This window comes from Tamandua tetradactyla, chromosome 9, assembly GCF_023851605.1.
Source record: "Tamandua tetradactyla isolate mTamTet1 chromosome 9, mTamTet1.pri, whole genome shotgun sequence".
Lineage (NCBI taxonomy): Eukaryota > Metazoa > Chordata > Mammalia > Pilosa > Myrmecophagidae > Tamandua > Tamandua tetradactyla.
The window spans coordinates 30,824,274-30,849,995 of NC_135335.1; the positions used below are offsets into that span (position 1 = coordinate 30,824,274).

Here is a 25,722-nt window from a genome sequence, read left to right on the forward strand (position 1 = left end):
AAGCATATCATAATGCAGACATAGCCCTGCCATATGACCAAATTAAAACACCAGAGGAGACACAGACGCTGGAACAATTAATCAAAGATGTTCATACAACTCTACTTAATAAAATAGGTAGAAGAGCAAATGACATAATGGAGATCAAGAAGACAGTAGAATAGCATAAGGAGGAATTTGAAAGAATATAGAGAAAAATAGCAGACATGACAGAGATTAAAGACTCTGTTGACCAAATAAAGAACATACTAGAGGCACACAACACCAGATTTGAAGAGACAAAAGAAATAATAAGTGATATGGAGGATAAGATAACTGACTTCGAAGAATCAAAACAGCAGATGGCAAAAAAGATGGAAAAAATTGAACTGGAACTCAGGAAAATAATAGACAAAGTGCACAAATATAATCACTGGTGTCCCAGAAGGAGGAGAGAGGAGTAAAGGGATACAAAGAGTAGTTGAGGATATAATGGGGAAAAACCTCCCAACCCTCATAAAGGACAAAAAAGCCCAAAGAACTACAAACAGAATAAATCCAAACAGGCCTTCCCCAAGACACACACTAATCAGTCTGTCAAATGTTGAAGAGAAGGAGAAAATCTTGAAAGCAGCATGAGAAAAAACATTATACTACATACAAGGGAAACCAAGTAAGACTAAGTTCAGGCTACTCCACTAGCACCCTGGAGGCGAGAAGGCAGTGGTATGATATATTCAATGTCCTGAAAGAGAAAGACTTCAGCCAAGAATTCTGTACCCAGCCAAATTGTCCTTCAAAACTGAGGGAGAGATTAAAGTTTTCACAGACAAAGAAGTCCTGAAAGAATCTGTCAGCAAGAGACCAGACTTACAAGAAATACTAAAAGGAGTTCTGCCAGCTAACAAAAAAGGCAGGAGAGGGAGGTCTGGAGGAGGGCACAGAATTAAAGACTACCACTAAGGGTAATTTAAAGAATACAAAGAGAAAGAGGGAAAAGAATATATAGATTTAACAAATAAAATACAAAAGATAACATGCTGGAGTCAAGAAACGCCTTTTCAGTAATAACTTTGTTAATGGACTAATTAACCAATTAAAAGATACAGATTGGCAGAATGGATTAAAAAACATAATCCACCAACTCAACAACAAAAAGACAGCCAACCCAATTACAAAATGGGAAAAAGACTTGAACAGACACCTATCAGAAGAGGAAATACAAATGGCCAAAAGGCACATAAAGAGATGCTCAACGTCCCTGGCCATTAGAGAAATGCAAATCAAAACCACAATGAGATATCATCTCACACCCACCAGAATGGCCATTATCAACAAAACAGAAAATGACAAGTGTTGGAGAGGATGCGGAGAAAGAGGCACACTTATCCACTGTTGGTGGGAATGTCAAATGGTGCAACCCCTGTGGAAGGCAGTTTGGCGGTTCCTCAAAAAGCTGAATATAGAATTGCCATACGACCCAGCAATACCATTGCTAGGTATCTACTCAAAGGACTTAAGGGCAAAGACACAAATGGACATTTGCACACCAATGTTTATAGCAGCGTTATTTACAATTGCAAAGAGTTGGAAACAGCCAAAATGTCCATCAACAGACGAGTGGCTAAACAAACTGCGGTATATACATACGACGGAATATTATGCAGCTTTAAGATAGAATAAACTTATGAAGCATGTAATAACATGGATGGACCTAGAGAACATTATGCTGAGTGAGTCTAGCCAAAAACTAAAGGACAAATACTGTATGGTCCCACTGATGTGAACCGACATTAGAGAATAAACTTGGAATATGTCATTAGTAATAGAGCCCAGCAGGACTTAGAAACAGGGTAAGATAATGGGTAATTAGAGCTGAAGGGATACAGACTGTGCAACAGGACTAGATACAAAAACTCAAAAATGGACAGCACAGTAATACCTAATTGTAAAGTAATCATGTTAAAACACTGAATGAAGCTGCATCTGAGCTATAGGTTTTTTTTTTGTCTGTCTGTTTGTTTGTTTGTCTTTTTTTCTTTTTTTTTTACTATTATTATTTTTATTTTTTCTCTATATTAACATTCTATATCTTTTTCTGTTGTTTTGCTAGTTCTTTTCCTAAATCAATTCAAATGTACTAAGAAATGATGATCATGCATCTATGCAATGATGTTAAGAATTACTGATTGCATATGTAGAATGGAATGATTTCTAAATGTTGGGTTAATTTCTTTTTTTTTTAATTAATAAAAAATGTAGAAAAAATTATAATAAACAAACAAACAAACAAAAAACATAATCCAGCTACATACTGCTTACAAGACTCATCTTAGACATAAGGATACAAATAGACTGAAAGTGAAAGGATGAAAAAAAATTATCCATGCAAGTTGTAACCAAAAGAGCAGGAGTAGCTATACTAATATTGGACAAAATAGACTTTAAATGTAAAGACATCATAAGAGATAAAGAAGAACACTATGTACTAATTAAAGGGTCAATTCACCAAGAGGATGTAACAATCATAAATGTTTATGCTCCCAATCAAGGAGCTCCAAAGTACATGAGACAGACATTGGCAAAACTGAAGGGAGCGATAGACGTATCAACAATAATGGTAAGAGACTTCAATACATCACTCTCTTCATAGATAGAACAACCAGACAGAATATCAGCAAGGGAACAGAGAAATTAAATACCTTGATAAACAATTTAAACCTAACAGATATATACGTCATTACACCCCAAAGCACAAGGCTATACATGCTTCTCTAGTGCTCATGGAACATTCTCCAGGATAGACCATATGCTGGGGAAAACAACAGGTCTTTATAAATTTAAAAACTTTGAAATTATTCAAAGCGCTTTCTCTGATCACAATGGATGAATATGGATCTCAATAACCACGAAAGAAGGAGAACATTCACAAATATATGGAGATCAAATAACACACTCAAGAGCTGAACCAGACAGAGTGGGAGACTTGCCTGCTACATTGCCAGGAGACAGAAACCCTGGACACGTTTGGCCTTTCTTGAGTGAAGGGTTATAGAAGCGACCAACCGGTGGCAACCACGAAGGGACCCTAAGAAGGGATTACTCCGATTTCGTGTTAAAGTATCCAAGGAAATTTCATGTCTCTGGACGCTGAAGATTCGCCAAAACATACACCTACGTCCTGTTCTTCTGCATGGTCTGTAATCAAACCCAGGGTCTCCAGCATGAAAGGCAAGCATTCTACCACTGAACCACCTATGTATCCTGCAAGTATTTATTTTTCGTTCAGTAGGTTCCCTTTTCCATTTCTTGAGAGGGTTCTTTAAAGAACAAATGTTTTTAGTTTTTGTGAAGTTTAATTTATCAATTTTTTTTATTCTAGTGCTTTTAATGTCATAGCTAAGTATTAATAGCCAAATCCAAAGCCATGAAGATTTATCCCTATATTTTCTTCTGAGAGTGTTATAGTTTTTAAATTATGTTTAACTCTCTATATGGCTTAATTTTTTCTAAGTACTGTCAGATAAGTAGTAAACTTCATGCTTTGTATGTGAATATCCAGTTGTCTCACTCCCATTTGATGAAGTCACTCTTTCCATAGTGCAGGATCTTGGTGCCATGTTTAAAATTAATTGACCATGGATGCATGGGTTTATTTCTGGCCCATCAATTCTCTTCCATTGGTCTATGTTCTGTTTTTCTTTATGCCAATATCACAATATGTATAACCAAGATGATTCAGTGCAAGTGCACCCATAAGGGCAGGTGTAGGTTAGAGCAGGGAGGGAGGGAGAGTTCAGGGATCAGGGATGGGTGCTGGAGAAACAATGTGTTGTATCAACCAAGCATAATTTAATCTGAGAATTCCAGATGGCTTTTTCTGATGGTGGAGACCCAATTCCAGATGAATCATGAGTCAGGAAGTCTTCTGTTTAATTTGTACATACATTTCAGTGATTTTCATTTCCTTATGTCTAAATTGAAGGCATTTATATCTTCATTATTTGCTACAGAAGCCAGGACCACCTATGTCTTGACCCAGGGAGAGGAAAAAACACCCTCTAATTTTCTCTAGTGCATTTCATACTCCTGTTGATTGGACTGGGCTTCCTCCGATGTAAAGGTTTTGAGATTCATTACAGGTAAGTCTAGAAATTGTGGTGAAGACTTGTCTAAAAGTTTCCATCTCTTTTTCTCAGCTTTGCTCACCTACTGCTTGTCTGGTTGTGAGTGAAAGTCCAAAGGAAAGCAGTTGTCAGCTGAGCTATTGACAATGCAACCATGGGATTTAATAGCCTTCAGAGATGTAGCTGTAGACTTCACCCAGGAAGAGTGGGCATTGCTAGACACATCCCAGAGAAAGCTGTTCAGAGAAGTGATGCTGGAAAATATCAATCATCTGGTCTCAGTGGGATGTCAGGTTGGGGAATTGTATGTGTTTTCCCAGTTGGTACAAGGAGAGACAGTGTGGAGAGAAGGAATGGAATTTCTCCAAAACCAGAGTCCAGGCAGGAAAATTGCTTGTAAAAAGCAAGAAATGAGAGTAACCCAATTTACCAGCATAAAGGACAATTGTGACATCATGTCATTGATATCACACACCCAAAAGAATTCCTTTCAGTGTAATGATTTGCATGAAGATTCTACTCTCAAATCCACAGTGACTCAACATGCATTAAATCCCATGAGAAATAAACCATATTTAAGCAGATCACTTCAAAAAGTCCTCGGTGACCAGTCATCTTTTAATCAACATAAGCAGATGCAAGCTAGAAGTAAATCATGTGAATGCCTTCTTAGTCACACTGGAGAGAAATACTACGAATGCCATACATGTGGTAAAGCATCCAGTCACTCTCAGAATGTTTTACAATATGAGCAAACATATACTGAAGAGAAACCCTACAAATGCCATACATGTGGGAAAGCCTTCATTCATTATAAAGGCCTCAGACATCATGAGAGAACTCACACTGAGGAAAGACCCTATCCATGTCTGCACTGTGGGAAAGCCTTCACCCAGTATTCTTATCTTAAAAGACATGTGAAAAGTCACACTGGAGAGAAACCCTATGAATGCCGTACATGTGGTAAAACATTCCCTCACTCTCAGTCTGCTAAACGACATGAGAGAATATACACTGGAGAGAAACCCTACAAATGCCAAACACGTGGGAAAGCCTTCATTCTTTGTAGTGGCCTCAGACAACATGAGAGAACTCACACTGAGGAAAAACCCTATCCATGTCTGTACTGTGGGAAGGCCTTCACCCAACATTCTCATCTTAAAAGACATGTACGAAGTCACACTGGAGAGAAACCCTATGAATGCCATACATGTGGTAAAACATTCACTCACTCTCCGACTATTAAACGACATGAGAAAATACACACTGGAGAGAAACCTTACAAATGCCAAACATGTGGGAAAGCCTTCGTTCTTTGTAATGGCCTCAGACAACATGAGAGAATTCACACTCGGGAGAAACCCTTTGTGTGTCAGCAATGTGGGAAAGCCTTCACTCTGTATTCTCATCTTCAAAAACATGTGAGAGTTCACAATGGAGAGAAACCCTATGAATGCCATACATGTGGTAAAGCATTTAGTCGCTATCAGAATGTTAGAGAACATGAGAGAACACACACTGGAGAGAAACCCTATGAATGTCATACATGTGGGAAAGCCTTCAGTAATCGTTCTGCCCTTAGAAGCCATAAGAGAACTCACACTGGAGAGAAACCCTATGAATGCCATACATGTTGTAAAGCCTTTGGTCAACGTTCTCATCTTCAGCAACATGAGAGAACACACACTGGAGAGAAACCCTATGAATGTCATAGATATGGAAAAGCCTTCTCTCACAGGTCTACCCTTAAAAGGCATGAGAAAATCCATTCTGGAGAGAAACCCTATGAATGTCCTACATGTGGGAAAGCCTTCAGTAATCATTGTACCCTCAAACGACATGAGAGAACTCATACTAGAGAGAAATTATGAATGACATCTGTGTGGGTAATCAATTAGTATTATTTTAGAAAATGTGAGCAAGCCCACACTGGAGATAAACCCTGTGAATGACATTTTGTGGGAAAATCATCAGTCAAATATTTTAATCTTAGACAACATGAGAAAACAACCTAGAGAGAAACCCTGTGAATGCCATACACATGGGAAGGCCTTCAGTCAGTGTTCTACTCTCAGACAACATGAGAGGACTGAAATTTGTCAGAAACCCCATGAATGTAATCTTCTTTGGAGACCTTTCGCTCATAGTTCTGCCTTCAGGAAACTTGAGAGAATGTGCAGTAGACAGAGGCCATACGAATATTATCTATATGGGAACACATTAATTTTTATAATTTAAGACAATGTGAAATTATTCAAACTTAAGACAAACCCATCAATGCCATCAGTGTTGTGAAACCCTCAGTCCAATAGTCTCACTTTAGATAGAATGAGAGAACTCACGTTGCACTGTTTGAATATGGAAGAAGTTTTAGTCATAGCTTTAAACTTTAAACACGCTAGAGAACTCCCATGCTAAAAAAATACCATGTAACCAGTATGGTAGTGTCTTCTATTGTCAGTACTATTTCATTTATTATAAGAAAACTTATATAGGGAAGAATCCATAGGAGTATCATCTTTATAACAAAATCCTTAGTAGTTGGCCTAATGAATTACCGTATCACAGAAGTCACAGGATAAATCTAATGAAAGTGTGACGTCCTCATCTATCAGTCTATTAAATAAGCCAGAGTAATTACATGTGAGAAATTCTATGTACTCAATATGGGTGTGCCTTAATTTGTAATATAATGAGTGGGCTCCATAGGAATGAATCACTAAGTCTGTAATTACTGTGTATGAGTAATTACTGGCAGGAGTTACTGTGTCTCTGAGGAGCATTGTTTTCTGTTAGAGGATTGGAAAAATTATTGGATGTTTGGTGGCTGAGTTACAGATTAGCAATGGAAATGCTATATTTCAGGATAGGAGACTGATGTCATATTTGGGAATTTCCTGAAATAAATGAGTATGCTTCTGTGGCTGCTTTTGAAAAAAAAAAATAACACACTCAAACAACCAGTGGATCAAAGAAGAATTGCTAGAGAAATCAGTAGCTATCTGGAGATGAATGAAAATGAGAATACAATTTATCAGAACTTATGGGATGCGGCAAAGGCTGTGCTGAGAGGGAAATTTATTGCCCTAAATGCCTATATTGAAAAACAAGGAAGAAAAAAAAAAACAGAAAGAGCAAAAAGCGATGACTTAACAGCATACCTGGAAGAACTCGAGAAAGAACAGCAAACTAAATCCAACCCAAACAGAAGAACAGAAATAACAAAGATTAAAGGACAGATACATGAATGGGAGAACAAAAGAAGAATAGAAAGAATCAATAAAAACAAAAGTTGGTTTTTGAAAAAATCAATACAATTGATGGGCCACTAGCAAGACTGAAAAAGAAAAAAAGAGAGAGTATGCAAATAAACAAAAATCAGAAGTGAGAAGGGGTACATTACCACAGACCCTGAGGAAATAAAGAAATCATAAGAGGAGAAATGGACAAATTCCTGGAGACACAAAAACAAGCTACACTGACTCAGGAAGAAATAGAAGATCTCAACAAAGCAACCACAAGTAAAGAGATTCAATCAGTCATCAAACATCTTCCTACAAAGAAAAGCCCAGGGCCAGATGGCTTCACAGGAGAATTTTTTTATTATTTTCTATTTTTTTAAACATCAAAACACCACAAAGAAAATGCAAACATTCCTATTTTGATCATTCCGTTCTATATATATAATCAGTAATTCACAATATCATCACATAGTTGCATATTCATCATCATAAGCATTTCTTGGAACATTTGCATCTATTCAGAAAAAGAAATAAAACGAAAACAAAAAAACAGTTTATACATACCATACCCCTTAACCCTCCCTTTCATTGATCACTAGCATTTCAAACTAAATTTATTTTAACATTTGTTCCCCCTATAATTTATTTTTATTCCACATGTTCTACTCGTCTGTTGACAAGGTAGATAAAAGGAGCATCAGACACAAGGTTTTCACTATCATGCATCACACTGTGAAAGCTATATCATTATTCAATCATTATAAAGAAACATGGCTACTGGAACACAGCTCTACATTTTCAGGCAGTTCCCTCCAGCCTCTCCATTACATCTTGGATAACAAGGTGATATCTACTTAATGCATAAGAATAACCTCCAGGATAACCTCTCAACTCTGTTTGGAATCTCTCAGCCATTGACACTTTGTCTCATTTCACTATTCCCCCTTGTGGTGGAGAAGATTTTCTCAATCCCTTTGATGCTGAGTCTCAGCTCATTCTAGGGTTTTTCTCAATCCCTTGATGCTGAGTCTCAGCTTATTCCAGGATTTCTGTCCCATGCTGCCAGGAAGGTCCACACCCCTGGGAGTCATGTTCCACGTAGACAAGGGGAGGGTGGTGAGTTTGCTGGAGAAATAGGCCACATCTGAGCAACAAAAGAAGCTCTCTTGGGGGTGATCTTAGGCCTAATTTTAAGTAGGCTTGACCTATCCTTTGTAGGGTTAAGTTTCATATGAACAAACCCCAAGATTGGGGGCTCAGCCTATAGCTTTGGTTGTCCTCATCGCTTGTGAGAATATCAAGAATCCAACTTGGGGAAGTTGAATTTCTCCCCATTCTCACCATTCCCCGAAGGGGACTTTGCAAATACTTTCCCACTCACTGATCAGATCACTCTAAGATTCATTGGGGCATCACTCTGGACAAATCAACAAAATCTCATGTCCTACCCAAGGTTCCAAGTACCTATGGTGTTCACTCAAGCTATCTACTTAAGTTATATTAGAAGATGCACTAGTCAAAATATAAATTTTGTACCAAATAAACATTTTTTGCTTTAGTCTCATACATAAGTTGAAATTTTAGAATATTAATTACCATCTATTTTCAGCACCCTGCAGTAATGACATTCCTTTGTTCTTCCTCATGCAAAACCATTTTTAAAATTTGTACATTTAGTCACTATCATTATACACTCTAGGCATTCCTAGATTATACCATCTAAATCTTTATCATCTATTTTTTTCTCTGAAGACACAGGAGAATTTTATCACACATTCCAGAAAGAACTACCACCAATCCTGCTCAAACTTTTCCAAAAAATTGAGGAAAAAGGAACTCTACCAAACTCATTTTATGAAACTAATATAATTTTAATACCAAAACTGGGTAAAGATGCTATAAGAAAGGAAAATTACAAGCCAATCTCCCTAAGGAACACAGATGCAAAAATTCTCAATAAAATATTGGCAAATCAAATCCAACAACACCTTAAACAAATTATACACCATGATCAATTGAGGTTTATACCAGGAATGCAAGGATGGTTCAACACAAGAGAATCAATTAATGTAATACAGCACATTAACAAAGCGAAAGGGAAAAAAATCACATGATCATCTCGGTTGATGCTGAAAAAGCATTCAACAAAATTCAGCATCCTTTTTGGATAAAAACACTCCAAAAGATAGGAATCAAAGGTAACCACATCAATATAATAAAGGGAATATATGAAAAAGCGATAGCCAGCATTGTACTCAAGGGAGAGAGACTGAAAGCTTTACCCCTAAGATCAGGAACAAAACAAGGATGCCCACTGTCACCACTATTATTCAACACTGTGCTAGAAGTTTTAGCTGGAACAATCAGGCAGGAGAAAGAAATAAAAGGCATCCAAACTGGAAAGGAAGAAGTAAAACTCTCATTATTTGCAGATGATATGATACTATACTTGGAAGATCCTGAGAAATCTACAGCAAAGTTATCTGAGCTAATAAACAAATTCAGCAAGGTGGCGGGATATAAAATTAATGTGCAAAAATCAGTAACATTTCTATACAAAAGCAATGACCTAGCTGAGGAGTCGGTTAAGGAAAAAATCCATTCAAAATAGCAACTAAAAGAACTAAGAACTTAGGAAAGAACTTAACCAGGGATGTAAAGGACCTGTACACAAAAAACTAATAGCATTCCTAAAATAAATCAAAGTAGATCTAAAAAAATGGAAAGACATTTCCTGCTCATGGATAGGAAGGCTAAATATAGTTAAGATGTCAGTTCTTCCCGAATTGATGTACAGATTCAATGAAGGACCAATCAAAATTCCAACAACCTACTTTGAAGAGTTGGAAAAGCGAATTACCAAATTCATCTGGAAAGGAAAGAGACCCCAAATAGCTAAAAGCATCCTAAAAACGAAGAACAAAGTGTGAGGATTAACACGCTCTGACTTTAAAACCTATTATAAAGCCACAGCGGTCAAAACAGCATTGTACTGGCACAAAGACAGAAACACTGAACAATGGAATCGAATCCGGAGAGTGCAGAAATAAGACCACCAAATCTATGGTCAACTGATTTTTGATAAGGCCCCCAAATCCTATGAACTGGGAAAAAATAGTTTTTTCAATAATTGGGCATGGAAGAACTGGATATCAATAGCCAAGAGAATGAAAAAGGACCCCTATCTTACACCCTACACAAAAATTAACTCAAAGTGGATCAAATGCCTAAATATAAGAACTAGCACCATAAAGCGTCTAGAAGAAAATGTAGGGAAACATCTTTAAGACCTAGTAATAGGAGGTAGCTTCCTAAACTTTACACCCAAAGCACAAGCAACAAAAGAACAAAACAGATAAATGGCAACTCCTCAAAATCAAATGCTTCTGCACCTCAAAAGGCTGTCAAAAAAGTGAAGAGGCAGCCAGCTTAATGGGAGAAAATATTTGGAAATCACATATTGGACAAAGGTTTGATTTCCTGCATATACAAATAAATCATACAACTCAACAACAAAAGAACAAACAACCCAATTATAAAAGGGCTAAAGTTATGAATAGGCATTTTTCTGAACAGCAAATACAGATGGCTCAAAAGCACATGAAGAGATGCTCATAATCATTAGCTATAAGGGAAATGCAGATCAAGACTACAATGAGATATCACCTCACACCTATAAGAATGGCTGCTATGATAAAAATAAGCAGGAAACTATAAACGTTGGAGAGGATGTGGAGAAAATGGGAAACTTATGCACTGCTGGTAGGAATGTATAATAGCGCAGTCACCATGGAAGACTGGCGGTTCCTTAGGACACTAAATATCGACTTGCCCAGCAACAGCATTACTTGGTATATACCCAGAAGAGGGCAAAGCAATGACACAAACAGACGTTTGCACACCGATGTTCATAGCAGCATTATTCACAATCACCAAAAGATGGAAACAAATCCAATGCCCATCAACAGATGAGTAGATCAACAAAATGTGGTATATACATATGATAGAATATTATGCAGCAGTAAGACAAAATGATGTCCAGAAGCACATGACAAGACAGATGAGCCTGGAGGACATAATGCTGAGTGAAATTAGCCAGACACAAAAGGATAGATACTGTATGATTCCACTTTTATGACCAGCATAAAGGTACAATCAGAGGCTTTTAACATAAGAATATAGGGGATTTAGAGATATATAGAAGCTAGAGATGGTGAACTGTTAGCTAATGAGGTTGAACTCCAATGTAAGGGAATAGATAGGAGTGCAGGTGGTTCTCTAGTGGGTCTACAACTAATATTACCATATTGAAAAAGCGGTTGTATAGACCTATGTGTCCCACTGATTAACACTAGAAATATGAATTAGTTCTTGCAAGAATTACTTCAAAGATATGTTCTTGTACAAAGAGTGTTTAAGTCCAGGGTATGGGAGAAAACTGCTATTACATGCTATGAGCTGTGTTCAAAAAGAAACCATCAGCACTACCACAGCAATAGCAGAGGTAAATAATGGGGTGAGGGACAAGAGTTATGTAAGAAGAGGTTTAGATTTCCTATCTGGTGAGGGTATGTTTATTGGTTTTCTTTCTCTTGGGAACAATGAAATTATCTAAAATTGAGAATGTTGAGAAACTGTGGACTTTGGGTCCTCTACATGATGCCCAATGAATGCAGGTGGCTAAAGGTTGCACTGACGGAGTAGATTGGCGAAAGATGGTGTATACCTATGAATGAAGGTTGTGTTGCTACAGAAAGGGACAGTCATGAGGCATGCAACAGTGTGAATGAACACAGGGGACATTTGGTGAGACAAAATAAGCCAGAAACAAAAGAACAAGAATGGTATGACCACTTTAGAAAATGCTTATAAGAAAACAGGGGCTTAGATTGTAAGCTTTTAGAGCAAACACATTAAGTCTGGAGTAGTGATTATTTCTGGATTTTGAAAGGCTGTTTTATATATATAATCTGATATTTAGAGATAAGAAAGAAGTCGAACACGTTGAGGTTACAGTAATTCAAAACATAGGGATAAGGAAGACAGTACCTATGTTTTAGAACCACACATACTCTGAGACCAATGGAAGAAAGATTTATTTGGTCTGGAACTGAAATTTTCTGTAGTGTATAATCTAATTCAATTTATCTACATAGCTCATTTGAACAACTGAAACACAGGGAGCACAGAATGAGAGAGGTCCTTTAATTTTGTATAGATTATTATAATGCCTGGAATATATTAAGCAGTTAACCAAAAAGTATTGGCAAAGTCCTGTGAGGGATGGGAGAAAGAATATGGAGCTATTAAACCTTACCATCAGGAAATCCCCTGATACTGTGTTAAACTTTAGGGACACCCAAACCAATAAGCCATGCCCTCGATTATGAGGCTTACTCTTGTGAAGCTTATGTAGGTAGCGGAGAAGCTTAGACTACCTATAGGTATGAGTAAGAGTTACTTCTGGAGGACCTCTTTTGCTGCTCAGATGTGGTCTACCTCTCAGCCAACATGGCAAGCAAATTCACTGGCCTCCCCCTCTCTACATGGGAAATGACTCCCAGGGGTGTAAACCTCCCTGGCAATGTGGGACAGAAATCTTAGAATCAGCATCAAAGGATTGAGAAAACCTTCTTGACTGAAAACGGGAAGAGAGAAATGAGACAAAATAAAGTTTCAGTGGCTGAGATATTTCAAACAGAGTAAAGAGGTTATCCTGGAGGTTATTCTTACACATTATATAGATATCCCCTTTTAAGTTTAAGGTGATTAGAGAGGCTAGAGGAAAGTGCTTGAAACTGTAGAGCTGTGTTCCAGTAGCCATTTTTCTTGAAGATGAATATATAATGATACAGCTTTCGCAATGTGACTGTATGATTGTTAAAACCTTGTATCTGATGCTCCTTTTATCTATAGTATGGACAGATGAGCAAAAAATATAGATTAAAAATAAATAAATAATGGGGGAACAGATGTTAAAATAAAATTGAATAGATGGAAATACTAATGTTCAATGAAAGGGAGTGAGTGGTAAGGGGTAGGGGAACAAAGTTTAAAATACACTGGGTAGATGGAAATACTAATGGGCAATCAGCGGGAGGGGTAAGGGGTATGGTATGTATGCGTTTTTTCTTTTTATTTCTTTTTCTGAAGTGATGCAAATGTTCTAAAAAATGATCATGGTGATGAATATACTATATGATATTGCAAGCCATTAATTGTACACCATGTATGGAATGTTTATATGTTAAGAATGTTCATGTTTGTATGTTGTTTTGATTTGTCAATTAAAATAAATAAATAAATAAATAGGGCAGGACAGTACAATGGTGGCACAGTGGCAGAATTCTCACCTGCCATGCCAGAGCCCTGGATTCGATTCCCAGAGCCTGCCCACGTCAAAAAATAAATAAATAAATAGGGCAATAGATTGACAGCAAATACAAGTATTAAAATAACATTAGAAAAAGAAAAAAAAAAGCAAAAACAAAACAAACGAACAAAACACCCAGTCAGGGGGTGAGCTATAAGACAAGGAAAGGGCTAAAATTTAAGTCCCAGAGGACACGGAGAAAATAAAAACAGGATTTGAAGCCAAAGGTGAGCAGACTATGAAAAGTAAGAAACAGCTGTTTTGAAAAACAGAACCTGAAAACAGTCTCAAGAAAATGAGCTTGAGGAAAGAGTCTGTTACAGAATTCAGGTCCCCTCACCTGCTCCCATGTAGAATGTCTATAGAAGGTGCTTAACCAGATCTTCTATCATCTCTCAACCACTACCCTAAAAATGGATCCATTCTAAACAAAATAAAACAAAGTTATATCCTACTTCATCTCAGTGAATGGTACTATCCTCCCCCTTAAAGATAAAATGAGAAACATTCTTCACACACACAAAAAAGATAACATTAGAGAAAATATCTTTTTTTCAGCAAAAATTCTAAAAATAAAAGGAGAATTAGAACAATTAAATTCTATTGTGATTCAATTCTCTGGCATGCTTGCAATCTTCACATCAATCAAAAAATGTTTAAAAACCAAATTTAATTTTAGCTATATCATTCCATTTAAATCACATGTGGGTTCCCACCCCCCACCCCAACCTACCCCCCAGTTAAAGTACTATTTGGGAGTTCTTTAAGATGTCAACTCTGTCATGTTAAAATATCCCTAGGGATGAACCTGGCTGTGGCACCGTGGGATCAACAATGCCATCCTGACTGAAAGGGGGAAAAGAAGTATAACAAATAAGGTATCAGTGGCTGAGAAAATTCAAATAGAGTTGAGAGGTTACTCTGGAGGTCACTCTTACTCAAGTTTCAGTTAGACATTGCTACCTACCGTAATTTACCAAACTCCAACCTAAATCATTCCTGCCAGTCCTAAAGAACACCTAGGGCAATATATTCTACAAAGATTCCATGCACTAGGGTAACTGTCTGGAAGCCGACAACCTCCAGATGAATCCCTGTACCAAATAAGTCCTGAAATGCTGAGGGGCCAGTCTCTCTAGACTACCAACTAGTTCCATCTCCCTATCCCATATTATCTATAGTCCTTTGCAACATGAAAAAGCTAGAATGGGCATAGTCCAAATACCCTTCAAGAGTGAGAGAAAGATCAAAGGTGACAGTAGAGTTATACAGAGAAGGTAGGGTTTAACAAACGAGTATGATTGCTGAATCATTATACTGATATTTCTTTTAGTCTCCAGTATCTTAGAGCAGCTAGACCAAAAATTGTGGAATTGTAACTCATACCAAACTATGAAATCTGTTGTATAACTAATTGTTGCAATGTGCTTTGAAATTTATTGCTTTTTTGTATATGTGTTATTTTTCACAAAAAAAGAATGCTGATTGTGATAATAAATGCACAGCTATTATGATGATACTGTGAACCACTGTACATTTTGGATGATTACATGGTATGTGAATATATAATATATACCAATAAAAAATAATAATAATAAGTATTAAAAAATCCCTAGGACAATAATATCTGAAATTCCATAACACTCATGATAAACAATCTACATATGATTCAGACAGAAAAACAAAGTTTAAAGAAGAGTTAGAGAAAAATGAGGTACTCCCTAATCAAACTTCAAAAGAAGCACGAATTCAGAAAATTTCTTATAGTTCTGAGTCCATAAAGACTACAACTTTAAACAAAAAGTCTGTTAAAAGACTGCTAAAGACTGTGAAACACTTTTCAGTAAAGACAAAACATTTTTGAGATTTGTCCAAACTATGAATCTTAGGAAATAAATTTTCTGCTAGAAACATATTACTAAAAAATGGTTCCCAGAATTCTCTTCTGCTGGGTACACAACCTTCCATGACATTTCTACACTGGCCACTTGGACACCTGAGCCTATTCACTATTGAGGGAGTAATCACAGAAATGGCTCTCAGCGTGGGGCAATCATTGTTCCTGCACTGTGAGATTCCTAATAATTACCTTTAGGTGAAGACTGGAGGTTTAGTCTTGTATACCAGAACTTCATTTCTGTTTTTCATCCTCAATTTTTAACATTTTGGCAGAGAGTCACCAAGGTTTATAGTGTGACTTTGCCAATTATCAGTTGCATAACCATGAGCAAGTGACCTTATTTCTCTTTGTCTCAGTGTCCTCATCTATAAAACGGGGCTAATGATGGTACCCATCTTTGAATTATGAGGATTAAATTGGTCAATATTTATAAAGCTTCTAGGATATACCTGGTACACGGCAAGCACCAAATAATTTTTGTTACAGAAATAAAAATAAAAAATTTGCTTGCAGAGATACAGAATAATGCTGGAAGGATACACAAGAAACTGGTTAAGAGCGGTTTGTGTTAGGGAGAGAACAGGTGGCTGGAAATCAGATTGGGTGAGAAGGAGCCATTTTAAGGTCGGCTCTTTTGAATATTTCACATTTTTAAACAAAATTAATTTAAATAAATGTTTTTAAAATACCTTAATTTCTGGAATAAAGGCCCACACTCTACTTGAGACACCACAAAGCAGCACAAACGGCCACCTGCATAAGTCTATTGGCAGGCAAGTCTTGTGGGACAAAATACTTTGCCCTGTGATCCAGAGCTTGCACTCCTGGCTCTCATTTTTCTCATATGGACTTGAGACTTTCTAAGAACCTCACCAGCTCTAAATGTCTAGGAGTCCCAAAGTCATACATACTAAACTGTATGTAAAAAACAATACACTACAGGTATATACCTCAGAAATAACGACACTTATTGCAGTATTTTTTCCATGTCCTTTTGACAATATTTGATATGGTCATCTTAAAACAGTTTCTGTGAAGAAGTTATTCACATCTTAGAAACTGAAGGGAAGTTCTGTTCTAACCCCAAAATGGAGTCAACAGTTTTTTCCTCATCAACATGAATTTATTTAACATGGAAAAAAATATATATTCCTGTTTCCAAGGGAAGATTTAACACATCTGATGCCAGCAAGAGGGGGAAAAAATTCATAATTAATCCTCTAATTGTGCTTTGTTTTACCAAAATATGTCACAACTCCTGACCATAAATGCCTCTCCAACATTAAACATTACTGCTTCATGTTCTACACACAGGAAAACGTAATTGGAAAGTGAATTTTAAATACAAAAGATCCTCATTACCTAAAGATAATTGGTACAAGAAAAAAGTCATTTAGGAATCTCCTCAAAAGCAGAACCCAAATTTCACAGCAATTAGTTTATAAAGAGATGTGTATGTTGGCTGTCTTTATTTTGAAAATTTAAAAAATTTTATATTACATCTCATTTAACAAAATTGAAGTTTCAATTATAACCATGAACATAACCATGTTTATAGAATGAACAAAAGGAGTCAATGTGGACTGACTCCTTTCTTTTAGTCTAAAATTTTCATAACAATTACACAAGTCATCTCTGCTATCCTTCTCAATATAATCAGAGAAAGGGCAATATCATCACTCTTCTCATGGGACCTTCTTAATTTTTTTTATATTCAAATCATTTTCTTGAAGCATTTTGAAAGATTTATAATTTTATTTTGTGATAAAATAATCTGATAAAATTTATCTGTTTTGGATCAAGTCAACAATCAGAAAGCACTGACTCAACAAAGACCGTGGTGTGAAGGGGGAAGGGAGAGCACCATGGATATATACTAATGTTGTGGGGGAGAAGACGTCTGAGTGGGCACGTCTTTTATTTCTGGTTGGTTCATTTGTTAATACTTCCACTATTAGAACTCGGGGTTTCTCCACTGCAGCACTGGTGACATTTTCAACCTGACAATTCTTTGTTGTGGCCGAATATTCTGTGTATTGCAAGATATTTAGCAGTATCCATGGCCTCGACCCACTAGATGCTAGTAGCATCCCCAATTGTGACAACCAAAAATGTCTCCACAGATTATCAAATGTCCCCAGGGGGGATAATTGACCCCTATTTGAGAATCACTGTCTAACTGCTTCTTTATGTAATCCTGGAACCACAGGTACACAGATCAAGCAAAGCTCTTCCTGATGGTATGAAGCACATTAAAGAACACTTCTCTGGCTAATGTGAAGAGTAACTCGCCTGCACCCACTTATCCCTGGCCTGGTGCATCTGTTCCTCTAGCCTGTATAAACTAGTGTTAGGACAGTTTTCCTTGAGCACCACGAGCCTCTCACAGGTTAAAAGAAAGCCATTTGATTTTCTAAGAAGGATGCTAAGGTAATTCAATGAGGAAAGAAGAGTCGTATCAACAAATGGTACTGAAAAACTGGGCATCCACATGCAAAATGACAAAGTTGGACCCCTTTCTTACACTATACACAAAAATTACTCAAAACAAATAATGGACTGACATCTAAGAGCTTAAAACTACAAAACTCTTCAAAGAAACAAAGGTATAAATCTTCATGACCTTACACTAGGCAACAGATGCCTCAGCATCCTAGAACTTGCCCTGGGTGAAGAAGGCAGCTAACTGAACTCCCCTACAAAACACTGGGAGAACACCAACATGTTGCCAGGAGTAAGGGACTGCTGGCTGTAGCATATATACAGGACAGTGCTCAGGACCAAGAGGAAACTGTTTCTGAGGGAAGAAGGGGCATTCAATCCATGTAAATGGGAACAACTGCCGGGCCACATGTGCGTGCCCAAGACAAGATGCATGGGCAGAAAGGATCCTCCAGCTAGTCTCTAAACTCATTGGATGGATAAGCCCTGAAGAAGCTAACTAGCACAGGTCAACTCACAAAGACTGGAAAAGGTATTTTCTTAACAGATGCCTCAGAATCTAAATTTCATCAAGAACGCTTAAGGTATCAGAATGTCCAAGTTCCAACAAAAGATTAGAAACACACAAAGAAACAGAAGCCATGGCCCAGGCAAAGGAGAAGAATAAAGCATTATAAACCATCAATGAGGAAGACCACACCTAGAACATATAAGACAGAGACTTTTTAAAAATGGCCCTAAATATGCTCAAACAGATAAAAGGAAAAGAGGGACAAAGAACTAAAGAAAATCAGGAAAATGACAGATGAACAAAAAATATATATTGATAAAGAAATAGAAACTATGAAAGGAACCAGAGCTGAAGACTACGCTAACAGAAATTACAAATCCCCTAAAAGGGTCCAACAGGAGACTGATGCTAGCAGAAATATCAGCAAACCTCAAGATAAGACAACTTAAAGAGGGAAATGAGACAAAGTGTCAATGGCTGAGAGATTCCAAACAGAGGCGAGAGGTTATCCTGGAGGTTATTCTTACGCATCAAGTAGATATCATCTTGTTATTCAAGATGTAATGGAGAGGCTGGAGGGAACTGCCTGAAAATGTGTTCCAGTAGCCATGTTTCTTGTGATTGTGAAAACCTTGTGTCTGATGCTCCTTTTATATACCTTGTCAACAGATGAGTAGAATATATGGAATAAAAATAAATAATAGGGGGAACAAATGTTAAAATAAATTTAGTTTGAAATGCTAGTGATCAATGAAAGCGAGGGGTAAGGGGTATGGTATGTAAAATTTTTTTTTCCTGTTTTTGTTTTATTTTTCTGTTGTCTTTTTATGTCTTTTTCTGAATTGATGCAAATGTGTGGGAAATGACCATGATGATGAATATGCAACTATGTGATGATATTGTGAACTGCTGAGTGTATGTGTTGGGAATGTTTGTGCTTCCTGTAATTTTTTTTTTAATTAATAAAAAATTTAAAAAAAAAAAAAAAGATAAGACAACTTAAAGCCACCATTCCAAGGGGAACAGAAGGAAGAAAGAATGATGAGAAGTGAACAGAACCTGCAGAACCTGTGGAACACCATCAAGTGTACCAAGATACTCACTGCAGGAGCTCCACAAGGACAGAGAAAAAGTGCTAGAAAGAACAATCAAAGAAATAATGGTTGAAAACTTCCCAAGTTTAACAAAAGACATGGATATATATATCCCAAGATGCTCAGCAAACTACAAATTGGGTAAACCCAAAAAGACCCATAACACAGCATATTATAATCAAATGCCAAAGATAAAAAGAGAATTCGGAAAGATGTAAGAGAGAAGCAGTATGTCACATATAAGGGAGGTTCAATAAGATTAAATGCTAACTTCTCATCAGAAATCTTAGTGGCAACAAAACAGTGGGATGACATATTTAAAGTGCTAAAAGCAAAAACAGCAAACAAGAATTCCGTATCAGGCAAAACTGTCTTTCAAAAATGAAGGGGTGCATGGGTGGTTCAGCAGTAGAATGCTCACCTTCCATGCAGGAGACCCATGTTTGATTTCCGGACCATGTACCCCCACCCCCCCAAAAAAAAGAGAAAAAAAAATGAGGGAGAGATTACGACATTCCCAGATAAACAAAAGCTTCAACAGATGCTAAAGAGAGTTCTGCAGGTTGACAGGACAGAACAACAAGAGACAGATTGAAGCCACATAAAGAAATAAAGGGCTCCAGATCTAAAAGGCAAAGGCATAAAATGTAATGAGAAATCAGTGGTTTGGGGCTCATAATGTGTAAACTAATCTGTGAGAAGAGAAGAACCACATAAAGGTGAGGGGATGGAGGGGCACAGGATCATAGTTTGTGTATACTATGGAGATTAAGCTGGCATGAAAACTAATGAGATTGTTACAGATTTAGGATGCTAAATTTAAGCCCCATGATAACTACAAAGAAAATAATGGCAAATACACAAGCTCACAGAGTAGAGTATAGGGTGCCAGGAACAGGGGCTAGGGGGATGGGGAGTTAATACAAAATGGGTGTAGAGTTTCTATTAAGGGAGATGGGAAAATTTTAGTAATAGAAGGTAGTGGCCCAGTGAATGTAATTAATTCCACTGAATGGTATACTTAGGAATAGCTGAAATGGCAAAGTTTATATTATATATATGCTCCCACACTTAAAAAAAAAAAAGAGAGCAGCTAAAGAAACAATGACAAAGGCAATACATGATCCTGGCTGGGATCTAAAACAAGAGGAGGAGGCTCAAAATTACATTATAAGGACATATGAAAAAATGGAATATAGACTTTAAGGCTTATATCAATATTAAATTTCTTGAACTCAGTAACTGTACTTTAGGTGGTTACATAAGTAAATATCCTTCTTCTTAGTAAATGTATGTGCCAGTGTTAAGTGTTCAAAGAATATGATGTATACTACTAACCTACACTCAGAAAGACAGACAGACGGATGGATAGATGGACAGACAGAATGACTAACAAATGTTAATGATATGACAAATGTGGCAAAATGTTCTGGGTGTCTGGGGGATAGGGGTATGCTGGAGTTCTCTGTATGGAATTTGTATTATTTTTGTAACTCATGTAAGTATAAGATTAAAATAAAAATTTTTAAATTAAAAAAATAATAACAAGTGTTGGTGGAATGTGGAGAAACTGGAACATTCACCCACTGCTGATAAGGACGCAAAATGATGTAACCACTCTGGAAAACAGCTCAGCAGTTCCTTAAAAGATTAAACCTAAGAGCTACCTTTGGCTCAGAAATTACACTCTTATGCATATACCAAAGAGAAATGCAAACTTATGTCCACAGTGGCTCAGCAGGCAAGAATGCTTGCCTGCCCTGCCAGAGGACCTGGGTTCGATTTCCGGTGCCTGCCCATGTTAAAAAAAAACAAAAAAAAACCTTGTACTCAAATATTTACAGCAGCATTATTATTAAGAGCCAAAACTCCATGTCCATCAACTGAATAATTGATTTAAAAAAACTGTGGTCTACCCATATAACTGAATATTATTCGGCCATAGAAAAGTTTAAGCTCTGATACATGATATAACATAGATAAACTCTGAAAACCTTATATTAAGTAAAAGATGCCAATCACAAAAGACCATAGAGTACATGAGTGCATTTATATGAAATGTCCAGAAGAGAGAGAAAATAGACTAGGGGCTGGCGAAGTGGTTGCCTAGATGGGGGTGGGAGTTGAGGGGAGGTGATCACTAACGGGTATGGTGTATCTTTTTTAGGGGTGATAGAAATGTCCTAAAATTGATGGTGGTGATGGATACACAACTGTGAATATATTAAAAATCACTGAACTATACTCTTTAATGAGCAAATTGTATTACATATAAATTGTACCTCAAAAAAAGTTATTTCTAAAAGGTGCCGTTAATGTCATCTGCCACAAGGTTACACCGAATTGAGACCATACCATTTCAAAGATCTTTGGTGCAAAGAGTGACTTGTGATGAGAAACTCCTGTAAAGACTCTTTCAACCTAGGAGGTTATACCTCAACAGCAAAGGAAAATCTCCCAAGTTTTTACAGCTGAGATCAGGGCCAGGCTCTGATTTACCAGCTGAGGTTCCTGAAGCTTATAGGAAAAGGACTTCTGAAGATGACAAGTTAGGGACATACCTGAGCTGGAGCCACAGCACAGCTTTAGATGGAGCTCTTCCCAGAAGACTGTGACATAAAGCAAGAAGTACCTAGGGACAGGTGCTTCTCCTGGAATGGGCCCAAATCCCCCATCCATAAGGAGAGGTTATTCCAAGGACTTGAAGGCTTTTGCCAGGGTCATGAGGACCCAAGGTTAGTGGACTCTCAGAGGTCCCTAAGGCCAAGCCACGTCTACACGGCAGGCCAGGTAGGGCTATGGAATCAGGTCCCAGGTATAAAAGTGCAATACTCGAGGCCTGGCCCTGTGTGAGTACTCTACACGCATCATTCTGCCAGACAGATGCAGTTATTCCCCTATACTGATGAGCACAGTGAGATTCAGAGAGACCTCTAACTTGCCCGAAGTCATGAACTTTCAGTTAACTCAAATGTCTCTAGTTTTTCCACATGGGAACAAGGCTAGTGCAGTATTCCAGGCCCCAGAAAAGAATAACAAAAGGCAGTGGGTGGTGGGCCTCTCCTGAGACCCAAACCAAAGGTAATTTATACAGAGCTTATGAAGGGACCAAAAGCCAACAAGAAAGCACACTATATGGAAAAGAATACACTGCAACCAGAACTTCTGAACTTCACAGAAATTCACCTTTAGTGTTCCACATTTCCTTAATGCCAACTCCATTATCCACCACCTCTCAAAGCTTAATCCTGACTCACTAGATAGACAGTAATAACCCAGGGAAGCAGCGCAGGAGAACAGGAACAGCATGGACTTTGGAGCGAGAAGGCCCTCAGAGTTGAGACATAACACTGGCATTACCCTCTCTAGCCTGCGACCTGGGCAAGTCACCTCGCATCTTAGTCTATAGATAATGTCATCTATCTACTGTCCTGGGATTAAATAAGCACACAGAGTGCTTTGGACAGTTTCTAACACAAAGTAAGCCCTCAATTAATATGAGTTTCCTTTCTTTTGGCGCATTGGAGATCAGATAAGGGTCTAGCAGCAAGGAGTTTAGCAGCGCCCCACTAAAGGTGGAGTTTAACGGGTAGCACATCAGATGTGGCCAAAACGGTATAAATGTTCCAGAAATTTCATCTTTGTACATCTAAACCAAATCTTGTTGGAAGAACAGGCTCTGAATCCAACTCCTTGGATTCAGATCCAGCCCTGCCCTTGGCCACATCACTTTCTTGTGCTTCTGTTTTTCTCCCTTGAAGAATGATGACAACAGCACCTGCCTCAGTAAGTTGATGTAAGGTTATTGCTGTGCCTGTCCATGGTGAGAACTCCTCAATACATGGTGGCTATTACTTTCTCTTTACTTTCTTCAACACTGTTGTTAATACTACACTAACAATGAACTCTTCCACTGGGGCTTGGCACCAAAATCCTCTTCTGGAGCACACATCCCAACTTTGGATACCTCAGCCAAACTGTGTGAAGGGCCATACCCTGAGTGTATCTCTTCTGCCTGGATCATTAAATTCTGGCAGCCCTGAGCACCAACAACCTTCAGCAGCCCTTGATCAAATCAGCCTGGATGATGCTGGGTTCCTAGCTAACCAGAGCTATGTCCCCACAGGGCAGGTTCTGAGATCTCTATTTACCAAAGTCGACTTCCTGTGCACTGTGCTTCCTGGATGGGATGGGACTAAGAGGAGGTGCTCCAAATAACTTTGCTTCTGGGACCAGAAGAGCTATGAGGCTCTACAGGCTTCTGCTGGACTGGGTTGTTTACTGTAGAGGGAGGGGAACGGGAAGCCTGTTAGCAGAGCTCTCCAGCAGGGGGCACTGGCAGTCCAGGCTGAGCCCTTTCATTAGTGTTCAGACAGAAGCTGGGCCTGACCAGGGCAAAGTTGGTACAGGGTCCGTGTAACAGGGAAGCCAGGCTCCCAAGGAACAAGCCCAGCATGTCTGGTTTCCAGATGTTGCCCAGGTAGCCATGCTGCAATCAGCAGTCTGTGCCTGGGTTCTCACTAATAGCAGCCTGGACCTAGCAGAGCCAGTGTTCTCTCCAAGACTCAGGATCAGCTGGTGGGCAACACAGGTTACCGGGTTTGCAACAAACACTTGAGGAGACATGGCCTTGTGGAGACAACATCAAGCACGAACTTGAATTGTGCACTCAAATCCTAATTCCAAGTAAGAGCGGAAGCTTGGAGTGGGGTGCCTGGAGGATAGGCCTGTTGTTGCTAAAAAAGGACACTGCCCACAACACTACAGGAAACTCTCCTGTGCAGCCTGCCCCAGGACTAGGATCACTGGTTTTCAAACAACCTCAGTGGAGACTAGGCTTCTCTATCAAGAGTCAATTAAATTTTTAGATATAGTCCACTACCATTCAGAGGCAAGGTTAGATTAATCAGCAGTCTTGGCTCCAAACTCAGTTGGACTCCAATTCTGGAGCTGAGACATTTGTGGAGCTTGGGGTCTTTTTATGGATTCCCTGGGCCCCTACTGCCATGACGGTACAGTTCAAGGCTGCTGCTCCCTTCATCCCACCCTCATGCCCTTAGAACTGCACAGATGGGGCCCAAACATTCCAAAAAGACCACACGAAACCCAAAAGCTACAGAAATACTGTGTACTGGCAGTGCCGTCACTTGGGCTTGAAAGCTGGAAAGATAGTGTGTTCTTCGGGGCTTACAGACTGACAGAGTTCTCCAATTGGAGATACAAATCTTTTTAGTTTTGCATTACTATACATTGACCAAGCCATAACTCTGAGTCCTTATAGTCAGTAAAAGGATGGTTGTTGCCTTTGGTTACCACACTGTAGCACTGGTGTGTGAACTACCTCTGAAGCCCAGCAACTTCAGCACGACTTTTTTGAAAATGAGCATGCCCTCCCTTCATCCCCAACTCCATCTCATAATATGACGGTTTTACCATGCTCCCAGAGACAAAAACAAGCCCCAGAATGAAGGTGGTAAAGCTTCATGGCCAGCAGGCAGTCACCCTACCTGATGACACAGTTGCCCCGGTTGGAAGCAAAGATGACAATGGGGGCAATGGAAGATTCCAGAGCCCGGTGCAGGTAGGTGAAACACTCGATATCCAACATGTGGACCTCATCAACAAACAGCACTCCTGGAACCAGCTCGGCAATGCCCTGGTCAATGTACTTGTTCACAACCTTGTTAATCTCCCCTCGAAGTTTGTCTAGGAGACAGCATGAATGGACAAATAAGGTTAGCACCGGGTCAGAGGAGACACATCGAACACTATGTTCTCTCTTTCCCCCACTATCTGAAGTCACCAGAGGTTGGGTTAAGTTTTGCTATGGACCGGTTACTTCCCCCAGGACAGGTTTCAGTTTCATTATATGAAAACAGGGATGACCACACTGACAGGGCATGCAACTCGCTGCCTCCCTGGATGCTAGTGTGGTTAAGACTGCAGAATGGTTTTTAGACTGCTCTGAATGTGGATGTTTCCATTAAGGGCATACACTATATTGCCCTGTCAGTCTGTCACACTCCTGGCCATACCACATTATCTCATAACCTA

At 38.5% G+C, this 25,722-nt stretch overlaps 2 protein-coding genes across 4 annotated transcripts in view; one reads left to right on the forward strand and one right to left on the reverse strand.

The window, feature by feature from the left end:
- The window catches only part of RUVBL1 (RuvB like AAA ATPase 1), a 96,142-nt gene that overhangs the window by 14,764 nt on the left and 55,656 nt on the right, over positions 1-25,722 (reverse strand). For all 3 annotated transcript variants that reach the window (XM_077116348.1, XM_077116347.1, XM_077116349.1), the window contains one exon: positions 25,176-25,374. In XM_077116348.1, the coding sequence (XP_076972463.1) occupies positions 25,176-25,374 (199 nt within the window). The remainder of the gene's footprint in view (positions 1-25,175; positions 25,375-25,722) is intronic.
- LOC143646910 (uncharacterized) lies at positions 3,767-6,076 on the forward strand. Its single transcript, XM_077116346.1, has one exon. The coding sequence runs from the start codon at positions 4,253-4,255 to the stop codon at positions 5,975-5,977; it is 1,725 nt and encodes a 574-aa protein (XP_076972461.1). The 5' UTR covers positions 3,767-4,252; the 3' UTR covers positions 5,978-6,076.

Bases quoted from the DNA above. Each gene is read 5' to 3' on its own strand.
- LOC143646910 (XM_077116346.1), top strand. From the start codon at position 4,253: ATGCAACCATGGGATTTAATAGCCTTCAGAGATGTAGCTGTAGACTTC.